At 36.8% G+C, this 13,709-nt stretch overlaps 2 protein-coding genes across 2 annotated transcripts in view; one reads left to right on the top strand and one right to left on the bottom strand.

Moving 5' to 3' along the window:
• Window positions 1-5,469: 5,469 nt before the first annotated feature.
• LOC137083496 (zinc finger protein 165-like) lies at window positions 5,470-8,364 on the bottom strand. Its single transcript, XM_067449449.1, has 4 exons — window positions 7,824-8,364; window positions 6,393-6,725; window positions 6,195-6,322; window positions 5,470-6,101 (listed from the first exon to the last, which is right to left on the bottom strand). Exons 1-4 carry the CDS (start codon window positions 8,242-8,244, stop codon window positions 5,748-5,750), a joined length of 1,236 nt encoding a protein of 411 aa, XP_067305550.1. The 5' UTR covers window positions 8,245-8,364; the 3' UTR covers window positions 5,470-5,747.
• Window positions 8,365-9,118: 754 nt separating this feature from the next.
• zdhhc21 (zinc finger DHHC-type palmitoyltransferase 21) overlaps window positions 9,119-13,709 on the top strand; it is a 32,865-nt gene continuing 28,274 nt past the window's right edge. Inside the window, exons 1-3 of the mRNA XM_067433307.1 lie at window positions 9,119-9,234; window positions 9,887-9,964; window positions 13,316-13,511. Of these exons, the coding sequence (XP_067289408.1) occupies window positions 13,358-13,511 (154 nt within the window). The 5' untranslated portion in view covers window positions 9,119-9,234; window positions 9,887-9,964; window positions 13,316-13,357. The remainder of the gene's footprint in view (window positions 9,235-9,886; window positions 9,965-13,315; window positions 13,512-13,709) is intronic.

The raw sequence follows: 13,709 nt of genomic DNA, 5'->3' as shown, positions 1-13,709 counted from the left end.
TGAATAGAATATGTATGTTGTTGTCAGTTTGTTACCCTGATGACATATTTTCATTTCTGTTTTTAGAGTGAATGCTGCCAAAGGTTTACATTTTTAGACGATGGTTCAGACAGAATATTTCGATTTAAAAAAATATTGCCACCCACCACAAATAAAACATTCAATACTGTTAATTTTAAAAGTATTTTTTATAATGTCTTCGTATCTGATTTGTCCCACATTATCTTTAATGGGAGCAAAACTCCAGCTGCACGAACTTCACAAGTTGATTTCAGAATGATGCAAAGAGCATCTCATGCTTCAGTGGAAGAACATCTGACTGTTTGTACAAAGGAGTCACATGATCAATGTCACAAATGTACATAGTACAGAATATTTTCATTTAGTCTTATGAAACTTTTGTTCTAATTAAAATCCTAAAACTTTTAGTGTATTTTCAAGTTTAATTAGTTACATTTCTATCACTTGTATCTTTTTGGAGTAAAAGCTGCAAAAGTTTTTGGGTTAGTTCACTCAAAAATCTAAATTCTGTCATTCATTTCTCACCCTTATGTTGTCCCATCCTTCGTTCATCTTCAGAACACAAATTGAGATCTTTTTTTAATGAAATCTGAGAGCTCAAGGTCCATAAATGTAGTAAAAACATTGAACTAGTCTACATGGCTACAGTGGTTCAACCTTAATTTCATGAAGCGTTGAAAATACTTTTTGAGCAAAAATTATTTATTCAACAATTTCTTCACATCTGTGTCGTCTCCTGCGCTGTTGACGTAGTAAATACCGTGCAGCGCTTCTGAGTTACATCAGAATTACACCAGAACGGCGGCTTACCATTGGTCAATGCTGTTCACGTGAGCACAACGCATACGTGTGATGCTGACGCAGGTGCTGGCCAACTTAAACTGCAAAGAAGACTGACACAGATGAGAAGAATTTGTTAAATTCTTGCCACCAATTTAACTGCTCAAAAACTATAGTATGTGTTTAATATAGCATATAGTATGTAATACTAAAGTTTTACCAGTATGTTTTGATTCTTTAACTCTGATCAGCCGGAATTTACACAGGTAACAAATGTATCCTGTTGGAACATAAATGGATGCTAGCAAACAAGATTTTCAGCTTGCAACTGAATGAAATTTCAGTACGTTTATTTTTTGTTACATGTCCCCATCCATTCCCCATTATTTGTTTCACAAAGCAAAGTAGGTATAAAATAACATGAGGGTTAGGAAATGATGACAACTTTTTTCTTTTTGGTCAACTATCCTAAGGCTCCATGTTTCAGTCAGAAACCGTTGAGAACCAATGACAAATGATGATTATTGCATCGAATAACCTGAATAACTAAGTTTTAGAATACCAAGCCAATTAGTGCTCACTTAAGGTGCTTTACGAACAGAAAAATATGCTTTGGATAAGATGGCAACCTTTCATTGATACCGGGATATATATAACCTTATTTTCAGATAGATATAAAGTGTGATTAATAATAGCATTGCGAGAGCAAATGTTTTATTCATGAAGCTTAAAGCATGTAAGATTTGTGCTGAAGCTGCAAGTGCAGACGGGCCTCCTGCTGTCTGACATAAAGACAACAGACTCCAGAAGGCGTTCAGTGCTTTTTCTCACACAAACACATTCTGCTCGCACGTACATGTGTTTGACAGCAATATCACAGTGAAATTAGTATTTCTTTTAATGCTAAATGAATTAACATGCTGTTCTGTCACTATATGTGCACAGAATACTTTTTTAGTGCATCACAATAAAAGTAAAACAAAATCTGATTGCAATATTCATTAGCACGGGAATGCATTATATATGGGAAATTATAGAAATTTCACTCAAAACGTTCTGTAATTTTTTTATAATACAGATCACAGACCCGAAACACCTGATGAACTTGGGAAACATCACTATATAACATGCCCTATAGCATCAGAATATGTTTCATCACAAATACTGAATTCTCTCTCTCTCTCTCTCTCTCTCTCTCTCTCTCTCTCTCTCTCTCTCTCTCTCTCTCTGTGTGTGTGTGTAAGATCACATCCTCAGGTTTGAGTCTTAGTTTCTGTAGCAAATAGGAGTGAATGAACAGCGCTGTCTTTGGTGGAATGCAGAACACAAATCCTACATGTCACATCAATCCTATATTTAATATTTGGTTGTAAATTTAAAGGTAATTCATTACTTTACTTGTTACTTTTAAATGGTAATCTGACTACATAACTCACATTAGTTGATCATGCACTACCCCAAACACTGCCATTGTCCTATACCGACCACTTATTGGAGTCGATAAGAATGTGAGCATTTTGAAGGAATAAATTAAATAATACATTTTGAGATAACTAAAAACAGGATTTGAACACAATTTTGATTAATATGAGTTCAACTTCTTAAGTCTATCTTGGTTTGAGGAGATGAGTGGATAAAGGAAGATCCAATTTAAAAAGGCACAGAGGAGAGGAAGGCTTATATGTGACTTGACAGGGTAACAGATTTATATTAACCTTTTGGGGACTATTATAGTCCAATATTTCTTTACATTTTCTTCCCAGTATTGAAAAGTTTGGAGTCAGTACGATTACTTTTGACAGATGTCTCTTCACTCCAATAAATAAAAACAGTAATATTATGAAATATTACCATTTTAGAGTGTGATTTATTCATGTGATGGCAAAGCTGAATTTCCAGCAGGCTTCAGTGTCACATTCTACACTGTAAAAAATTTCAGGCCTCTCCAATTGAAAATGTTCTACTGACTGATCACATCTAAATTTTTCAGTTGGCCAAATTGAATTTCAGTGAATTGATACAATTTAATTAACAGAAATTCAATTTGGCCAACTTAAAAAAATTACCAGCGACCAGTCACTAGAACATTTTCAGCTGGAGACCTGATTTTTTTTTTTTTTTTTACAGTGTAGTGCTGATTCTGATGAGTACCAAGCTCAAACAATATATTTCTTATTATCCGTGTTGTGCTGCTTAATGTTTTGTGAAAACCATGATACATTATTTTTGTCTGACTATCACCAAACCAAGCTCAATTTAAAATTGAACATTAGTCTGGGCCTGGGGAGTCTGTAGCCTAGAAATCTAGACGCACCCTAGCGGCAGCAAATCTAATTTGCCCGCGAGTGTCGTCTAGGAACTTTCAATACCCTTCTGAGCTGTATTGCCCTAACTCTTGCCGGGCCAATCACATCGTGTATAGAGACGGTGGGCAGGGCCATAATGACGACGGCAGAGTTGCGCTTGCGTGCTTCTAGTAAACACAGACACTGGCGAACGGCGACGGTCTGTCGAATCAGCTTTGACCGCGACTATGGAAGACTTGGAGTTATGCTTTTCTCCAGAAAAGAACGGCACTGAAGTCATTCTTAAAAAGGAAAGATGTGTTCGGAGTTTTGCAGACCGGATACGGCAAATGGTTAATCTATTAACAAGCTCTGCTTCACCTTCGTTGCTCTGGTTGGTTGTGTACCGTATCCTATCCCGCCCCTCGGATTGAGCCCTGTCAATGGTGAGTTTCCAGAACAAACATCTTGATGTGGGTCTGGCTTGTCAGGCTACGGAGTCTGCTCTGTATTTCCTACAGAACAAGAGGCGCGATCAACGTGCATGATTCAAATGACTCTGTACGCAATTGGATAGTCCTTCAACCAATCATACCACAAGAGACGTGATCAACAGGCAAGGACCCAACACTTCTCTATCTGTCAGGTGGATAAGACAGCCTGTGATTGGTTCCCACAAAAGTGTAACAGAAGCAGTAGAAATGAATGGACAGGTTTCCAGCAATCAAATCGCCAGCAGATCAGACTGGGTTTACCCAGTCTAACATTCTTCAGGATTCTTTAAAGGTCCCATTCTTCACGTGTTTTTGAAGCTTTGATTATGTTTACAGTGTGCAATATAACATGAGCTCATGTTTCGCGTGTAAAAAAACACAGTATTTTTCACACAATTTACTTGTATGTACACCGCTGTTTCCTCTGTCCTAAAAACGGCCTGACGATTTCCTTGTTCTATGAAGTCCCTTCTTCAGAAATACGTAACAGGTTTTGATTGGGCCAGCGCTTCCCGTGTTGTGATTGGACAGCAGCTTAGCGCACTTTGCCCGGAAAGGTCCCGTCTCTTACCATAACGGGGAGATGGAAGCGATGAATGCGCGCTCTTCTCCACGTGGGAGAGCAACAAGACCATGCCCCCTTTTTTGCGTGTTCTTGTGGACGGAGGGTTAGTCAACAAACGGTTCTAGTGACGTCATTCGTGCAAGGAAGTGCAGGGATGTAGTACAAACCAAGCCTGCAGTATCCCTCTCAGGTACTGAAGCTTTCACGCCTCGATCGCCATTTCACATTTTTTTATTTCACACCAACATAATTAATTTTTCTGCATCTGCGAGAGTGTGGGCTGGCTTTTGATATCGTGACTGTACTTCCTACTCTACTTCCTGCTCTCTACTGCGCAACTCCGGTCCCGAAATCGTTACTGCGCAGACTCGGTCCCAAGATGTCAGCGCCGTGCAGGCCGCCTGAAAGCTTCAAATCTGGCAAGCAGAAACGGATGATGTCGAGTCATCCATATTTTTTTACGGTCTATGGTCCAAACCGGCCGTTCGCTGTAGGCTTTGAAAGGGAACTTCTGTTAAATAAAATATCTCACTTGGCATTTAACTTTGAGCTTTATAATTTTATAGGTATTATTTATGCTCTAACAGCAACATTACACACTAACTAAAGTTTGAAAGATGGAATCGCGAAGAACGGGACCTTTAACAAATAGAAAATTCAAAAGAACAGCATTATTAAAAAAAAAAAAAGTTTTTAAAATTATAAATGTCTTTACCCTCACTTGTCATCAATTTAATGCATCTGAATAAAAGTATTCATTTATTTATTTAAAAAATAAATAAAATCTTACTCACCCCAAACTTTAGAACCGAAGCGTAAGTTCAATATTTAAAAAGGATACATGTACTTATATAAAAAGATTTTTGCATTAATGTTAATCAAGATGCACAATTTTAAATGTTAAAAGATTCAAAAAAAGTTAATTTAATTATTGAGGATTCATAATATTTAGTAACACTTTAGTTTAGGGTCCAATTCTTACTATTAACAAGTAGCTTGTATGCATATTATTGGCTGTTTATTAGTACTTATAAACCACATATCAATACCTTTTCTGCATGATCATATTCCTTAATCTTACCTTAACTTAACAACTACCTTACTATAATCAAGCAGTAATTAGGAACTTATTAATACAAAAGTCATAGTTAATAGTTAGGTAATAATAGGCATTGGACCCTAAATCTAAAGTGTGACCAAATATTCTTATGATTTAATTTAATTTTGATTTTTAATTACTTTTGAATACAAATATACTTGCATCTACTAAGCCTAGTTGTAACATCAGAACATTTTCTGATTAGTCCTTTCAAATACAGAGCAGTTAAGGGGTTTGAAGGTATTTATTTAACATTATTTAGACAAAGATCAGATCCTATTTCAAAATCCATGTAAGTAAAACAGTAACACAACGTTTCAGCAAACACAAACACACAACTTTATGATAGTTGTTGATGTTTCAAGGTCAATGACTTAATCATATCAAATGCACAGCAAAGTCCAACAGGAGTACAGAAGGTTCCAAGTTGAGAACCTCAAACCTGACTGTATATGCCGACAAGCATACTATCAAAACTGACTAATGGAATCATTTTATATGCCTCACGTGTCAAAGACAGTACTAGGATGGTGTAATTTCTGGTGGTAGCGCAGACCTCCACAGTTTCTAAAACTCTTCCCGCACTCTTCACATACATACGGCTTTTCCCCGGTGTGAATGCGGAAGTGTCGTGTCAGTGCCCCCGAGTGGCGAAATCGCACCCCACACAATGAACATCTGTACGGACGCTCACCAGTGTGTATCCTTAAATGAGTCTTCAGGTTCTCTAGGCGATTGAAGTCTCTTCTGCACATGCTGCAGTGATACGGGCTGCACCCTGGAGGGAAAAGCTGCTGTTTTCTTGGTCTGGTTGCGACAGTGCCTTCTTCTACACTCCTTAATATGGTTCTGTGATTCTAAATGTGATGATTACACAAATCATTTGAACTGTGAAATACACGACCACAGAATTTACAAATATACAGGCTGGAATTAATGTTTGTCCTCACCTGCGCATTACAGTTTTGAGCTGACTGGGTAAAAGAGGTCCTGTCGCCTGCTGATAGGTAGAGGTTGTGAAACGGGGTGGAGCCAAGAGAAACGCAGCCACTGGATGGCAAATTGATTTTTGAGGAGCCTGAGGACATAAAACATAAATCACTGACAATATTTCAGTATCGGGAACTCTATTATGGATTAACCATTACCATGACCGTGGCTGGCTTCTTGATCCAAAAGTTCAGTCTCCTCATGTGGCTTCTCTGGATCAGGCCTCCAGTCTTCTAGCAGTTTCGACTGAACTAAAGTCATTCTGTTGTGCACAAAATCCTCATTACAAGTTGGGTCAAAACTATAGTCTGGGCTAGGATAAGGAGAACCACATCCAGAGTGGCTATTCGGTGCTGGTTCTTCTAGATCTGGCTTTTCACTTTTCACATTAACCTTCTCAATTGCAGGCTGGAATGATATGTTTTGATCGTTTGGCTCCACATCTTGTATGTGATCTATGTTGAGCTCATTTTGGTCTGATGTATCTTGCTCTGTGAAGACATAAGTCATGTAAATATATATATATATATATATATATATATATATATATATATATATATATATATATATATATATATATATATATATAAAAACATAAACACACACCAAAATGTATTCAGACAGTTTCTACATTTCTCACATTATCACAGTTTATTCTCTATAATTTAGAAAATGGTAATATTACAATGTCATATTTTCAGATAACTTTGATAGAAATGTATGTAATGGATTACAATCAACCAATCAGCTGTCAGCTTTTAAATTTGAGTATACAATTAAATAATACCAATTTAGGGTCAACCAATTACTAAGCAATGCTTAAAGGGATAGTTCACCCAAAAATGAAAATGCTGTTTATCTCTTACCCCCAGGACATCCATGATATAGGCGATTTTGTTTCTTCAGTAAGGTAAGTGAGGTCAACATACACGATCTGGCATAGAGATACATAGGAGATACGCTTTAAAAGGCTACACGGGAGAGGTCAGTGACCTCACTTACCAGAAGTGATCACGCGCCGAAGGCTGTTGGACATATACACATTTCACAAACTGATAGTTTTGTGTCTTAAGACTTTAATGTGTCGTCTTGAGCTGCAGAGTTTAATATGGATTTCACTGTGCATGTTTCACTCTCATATTTTTTGCTACCATTCATATTATACGACTGATAGACTGCAATGGTTGGAGTTACAAATCTTCATTTGTGTTCTACTGAAGAAACAAAGTCACCTATATCTTGGATGCACTGGGATTAAGCAGATAAACATAACATTTATATATGGGTATATCACAGTTTATATATTTGGGGTAATATTTGGGTAACTTATGTCACAGTTTACTTTATTTTGCTATCCTCACTACCACAAATTCACTAGTGTCCTGCACTCACTAGTACAACATTTCTGGTGTCTGTTTTTATTTTTAGGTTGACTGTATATAATAGTGTTGCAGATAAATGTACTTAATTTACTCGACTTTTTCCATCGTGCTGTAATGGGCTAAACATATGACTTTTGTTGTCTACAACTGTAAGCATCTAACGATTTCGTTTTTTTTTTCATTTTGAGATACCCAGATTAAACGCACCATTAATAGGTGATGTGTTCATTCCATGTGATCGTACACGACCATCATGACAGATTTTGTGAAAAGATCCATTCAGCAGCCCTTCACTCTCATCCACATATGCGTCTACTTCATCGTGTTCCAGCTTTTCACACACTTTCCTCGGTGTATCCTCTCGCAGACTGCACGAGCTGCTCTGATTTGATTCACCATGATCGAGATGCTGTGGTGGTAATCTGAGATGATTGTTGTCCCGCTGTCTCTCTCGAATCTGCTCGCAGACATCCAGTAGCGTTTGACCTGCTGTCAGTCTGCTGAACTCATTAAGCGCGATCTCAAGCGCCACCTCAAATGCCTTGCGCAGAGCCGTCTCGAGCGCGGCTTCCACACATCTGGACAGCAGCGATATCGGCTCACGACTTTCGCTGCCACGAGCGTTCATTTTATACAAACACACCGTGTCTCACTGTCTAGCCCTTCAGAACGCTTATAATGCAGACGGACGCCGTAAGACTGTACGCCGTACAGTCATTTAAAATGTTCCAGGCCAGCTACTGAAGGCGACAGGAAATGCTTCAAAATAAGAGTCCTCATGAGGGGAATTTTTATTTATTTATTTATTTTTATTGTTTTGCTAATGTACTCTAATGTTACGCTTATAAAATAAAATAGATGCTGACAGTTTCACCTTCATTATGTTTTATTTTTATTAACACAGTGTTAAAATGTAATTTAAATGTTTCTCTTCAACTTATGGTCGGTGAGAGGAGTACTGTCCTTTATCCTCAAAACATACAAATCATCAATCTCAGATTTATCTGCTATTTTTTGTCGGTGTGATTTGCGATTTTTGCAACATTGTTACTGCAAATTTGTTACTACACATTTTAAAACTGAATAGTTTGGGAGCATTTTTATGCTTTTAAAACATATGCTATTTTTAATGTTAGGTTCATTTTATGTTAGATAATTAAGTTAGATGTTAGTTCATCAAACATATAGAATAAGCCTCATACGAATTTGTTTTAACCTTTGGTCAATTTTATTTTAATTCGTTTTTTATTTTTATTAAATGTCTATCCAAATTCATTAGTATTATTAGCTATATTTTGGAAATAAGTTTCTTTATAAGTTCTCTTATAAGTACTTTAACGTTATACATAAAGCATGTTCTCCATAGACTGTAAAAAACAAAACAAAACAAACAAACAAACAAACAAACAAACACATTGACCTCTCATAGACTTTCTCACATAGACTGCACCGCGCTCGTGCCATTTTGACAGTGCGCTGCCCACTTAAAAAAAAGCGTTCCAGACTTTACGGCTTCCGTACAATCACAGTCCAGGAAGAGCTGCTATCTTTCAATCTTAGAAACCAACGCCAAACACCACTCGACACCCAACTAAGACACCACCGTGTGAGAAAATCAGTAAGTGGCATTTTGATTCGGAAATCCGATGTCATTTTTCATTTCGCATGTTGTGCCTTTGTGAGTTAGATCTTTTATTTAGCTGTGTATCATCCTCGTGGGCATCACTCATGAAGCCAATGCCAATGACATGTTTACTACTTACCTGTCTATATGATGAGTAGACATGAATAATACAGAAATGCCCTAAAAATAGAAACACGTTTACATTAGTTATTTTTATTAGCCGGGACTGTTTATGCAATTAACGGATTTGTTCTTAAACTATGGCTGTTCTCGTAACATCGAGAAATGTCAGTCCAGATTTTGTATAAAATGCAGAGAATTACTGTTTTTATGAGGAATCACAACAATGCATTTGTCTGGCTTTATTTGTTTTATTTATTTATTAATTTATTTTCCCTTGTGCCTGTTAGAAAGATCCGTTTAGATCAGTTTGCATGGGCGTATGTATGAACAAAGCCAGTGAGGTCCAGTAGGTGTCTCTCGTGTGACCTCATTCATCATCTTTATTGAAAATCTCAACAACAAAAAAATAACTCCAGGTCTCTGGCACATAGACTGAAATTTTTAATTTATTTGTATTTTTTTTATTGGTTTGTGTCTAGTTACCATAAACGAACAGCTATCTAGGATTTGTTTTGTGTTTCAGGTTGTCATGGCTAGGACCATTGTGATGCTGCTGGTTTTTGTGGACTGACACCATTAAAGTGGTACTTCACTGATTCATGTAAGCTTCATCCATCCACTTTCTTTATATGAAAGTTTTTATATCAACAAATCTTTTTGTAGCACCACATTTAATTGGCACTAGGTTACAGTCTGGTAAATTCTCTTCTGACGAGACAAGCCTCCTCCTCCTCCTCAAAAAAAAAAAAAAAAATAGATGGATGGATGGATGAGGAAATAATCAAAAGTACAAGAATAAAGCAACACAAATATTACAAAACATGGCAATAAAAAGTCTATAAATCACAAATATTTCCTAAAAAGACCCTTTCCAACAGTGACACCAGTGGTTAGTTACACCACGAGGCAGCGTCTTTATTATATAATTATATTATATAAGTCACCTTTATTATATAGTGCTTTATACAATTCCGATTGTTTTTTAAAGCAGTTTTACAGGGATAAACAGGAAAATAATGATTCAGTGATGCAAACAGAGTTCAGTTCTATTTCTAAAGAAGAAAATAGTGTCTTTGTTCAGCGGTGGTCAGTTCCGTTTTAGATTAAAGGGTTAGTTCACCCAAAAATGACAATTATTTCATTAATTACTAATTACTACTACACTATTATTAATTACTCACCCTCATGTCGTTGGACACCCGTAACACCTTCGTTCACCTTCGGAACGCAAATGAAGATATTTTTGTTGAAAGCTGATGGCTGAGAAAGGCTTTAAAAAGGCCTCCATTGGCATTCAGTACATTTCCACTCACAAGACCCATTAAAGGCACTAAAAACGACATTACAAAGTCCATCTCCCTAGAGTGGCTGTACAATAATTTTACAATGTGACGAAAATAGTTATTGTGCGCACAAAAATCAAAATAACGACTTTATCCGCTAAGTTATTGATGTGAACTTGACGCATGCGCGAGAATATGACGCAGCTCCGCCGTTCAATACATGGCCCGGAAGAGGAGGAGCGCCGCTATCGCGTGAGTTTTAAGGTGAGTTCACCTCAGAGACCTACACAGAAGACAATAACTTGGTGGATAAAGTCATTACTTTGATTTTTTTTGCACACAAAAACTATTCTTGTCGCTTCGTAAAATTATTGTACAGCCACTGTAGTGAGATGGACTTTGTAGCGACGTCTTTAGTGCCTTTAATGGGTCTTATTAGTGGGTCAGTGGGAATGTACTGAATGCCAATGGAGGCCTATCTGAAGCCTTTCTCAGCCATCAGCTTTCAACAAAAATATCTTCATTTGTGTTCCGAAGATGAACGAAGGTGTTACGGGTGTCCGATGATATGAGGATGAGTAAATAATGAAATAATTAAATTTTTGGGTGAACTAACCCTTTAAGTTCCATTTGTAGTAGACATGAAAGAGTTAATGGGTTTTTGCTTATGTTACGTGAACATGGTGGGTCATGGTTTTTTCATAGGAGTCACCTGTCTGAAGATAGTGATTGAAGGTAGGAAGAGGGGGTGAGCAGAGAGGATGTTTTCTTTGTTTACCACAAAACCGTATACATTAAAAAATATCAGTCCGATATTAACCAATGTTTTATGCTTGAGAGTCAAAAATGCTGTCACTGTCTTTGTCTCTTACCAGCCTTTAGCAAGGACAGAATAGCTGCTATACCATTCAATTACTGTAAAGATCATAAAATATTAAAGTAGTTAAATTAATCTATAAAGCATCTCTGTAAAATGATGTCATCGTCCAGCTCAGTTCAGTTTTCATCAGTACGTCAGTGTCAGTACAGTCAAATCAATACATTTGCTGAATATAACATGTCCCCAACTAAGCAAGCTGACGGTGACAATGGCAAGGAACCCCATCGGTGACAGAATGGAGAAAAAAACCCTAGCAGAAACTACCAGGCTCATCTGGGGAACTAGTTCTCCGTTGGCCAATATGGGTAATGATTCCAGGCTGCATCACAAATCAGATTGTAGATGTTTATCATTTAGAATGTTTCATCCAGTTCCTTCTACTTAAAAATTGGTGAGGATGAGTCTCTCTTGCTCCTAAGCCTGCTGAGTTTTAATAGACCCGTGCTGTGGGTTTGGTGGGGGGTTATTAAGAATGAATGGGGAACAGTCACGTGAGAGGAGGCAATACCTCCATTGTGCTGTCATTGACTTTTCATCACACTATAAATTCCACCTCTTGGTATCATGTGCACTTCGTGAATCAGATGGAATGAACGAAATAAAACCTGCAGTGTTTACTATGGTGACTAAAGATTTAAAAAATAAGTTGATTAGTAAAGAGGAATGTTGAACATTAGGTCACAAGTAACGTAGTCCTGAATTTGAGTACTGTGTTATTTTAGTTATTAATTTGGGGATGTAAAAATGCTTAAAAGACACTAACAGTATGTGAATATACTCGTTTTTTATAAATTGAACATTAATCGCATCATTAATGAACAAATACAACATAGTGTTTTATTTATTTATTTTCTTATTTATTTTGCAATAATGTTATTTACTTAACCTGTAAACCTGTGAAATGTGTTGCCTCTTCATTTCAGAACACCTCTGCACACCACTGTAAAGGTATCATACTAAAATATACCCATCAGTAATACTGGGACACTTCAGGATAATCATCTATCGTTATGTATATAGCCATCCATTTTCAATATCCTATTTGGCAACACTTCACAATAAGGTCTTATTTTTTAACATAAGTTAATGTATTAAGTAACATTTGTTACTTTATTTATTTATTTTTGTTAATGTTAGTTAATAAAAATACAGGTGTTCACTGTTCGTTCATGTTATCTGTGTTGGTGGAATATTTTGTTTTTTATTTTATGACAAGATATTCTTATACAATGTGGTCCAAAAGTCTAAGAACATTTTGTGAAAGTCCTTCTATATCATTGTTAAAAATAAATAAAATAATGAAAGATATTATCAGGATAATAGTGTGAAAAAGAGTTTATTTGATAAGCTACCATAATTTTGTGTATTTGGTTATGTCTCTCGAGCTGCATGAATTCCACAGGTTTGTGCGGAACCTGATCATGTTCTCCTGCATGGTTTAAAATGATCCAATGAGCAATGGAAGCAAGAAGATCTTACCTGACATTTGCGTTATAACTTTTCTTTGTAACAGTGGTTTCAAAATATTAAAACTTTTTATTGTACTTATGGTAATACATTAGATTTTTTATTTTTGAATATTGTTGAACTATAGTAGATTTGAGACATTTTTAAACCTTGCTTTATGCTTGTTCCATTCGAATTCAATTGATGTGCTTGTGAAGACTTTCATGTGAAGCTGGTTACATTTTTATATCTTTTTTTTGGCCATGGACAAATCAATATGTTCCACATTAAATGGTACTTTTGGCCATCATTGATCCAAACTCTGCTTTCTGTCTACGATCAGGAGCTGCTTCCCGTTATCCTGGCACATACGCTATCCAGAAGGATGAAGCTGCGACTGCATTTTGTGGTGGACCCCATGGGCTGGTTCTGCATAAGCATGGTCCTGTTTGTCTGGCTCTATAACAGCTTCCTCATTCCCAAACTGGTGCTGCTGCCACACTATGCAGAGGGACATATACCTGCTACACTTGTGGTCTGTAAGTGCTCTCACCATGTTCTATTATTGATAGCAGTAATCAGTATCATCAGGTTCAGTGCAGAATAGTTTCACTGAAATCTGGTTTGTGCAGGTTTGTTCAGGGAAAAGTTGAGTCTGTTGAAACCGGAATTCCTCTTAGATTAGAGCAGAGCATTGAGATGATGAGATCACGGTCAAGAGTAAGTAGAATAGCAGG

The sequence above is a fragment of the Pseudorasbora parva genome, chromosome 1, assembly GCF_024679245.1.
Source record: "Pseudorasbora parva isolate DD20220531a chromosome 1, ASM2467924v1, whole genome shotgun sequence".
Lineage (NCBI taxonomy): Eukaryota > Metazoa > Chordata > Actinopteri > Cypriniformes > Gobionidae > Pseudorasbora > Pseudorasbora parva.
The sequence above is the reverse complement of the archived record's forward strand: the minus strand, read 5'-3'. Positions and strand labels throughout refer to the sequence as shown.

Bases quoted from the DNA above. Each gene is read 5' to 3' on its own strand.
- LOC137083496 (XM_067449449.1), bottom strand. From the start codon at position 8,244: ATGAACGCTCGTGGCAGCGAAAGTCGTGAGCCGATATCGCTGCTGTCC. The intron at 6,726-7,823 runs GTGCGTTTAATC...ATGTCTTCACAG, and splicing joins GAACACATCACCTATTAATG to AGCAAGATACATCAGACCAA. The intron at 6,323-6,392 runs GTAATGGTTAAT...TTATGTCCTCAG, and splicing joins AGAAGCCAGCCACGGTCATG to GCTCCTCAAAAATCAATTTG.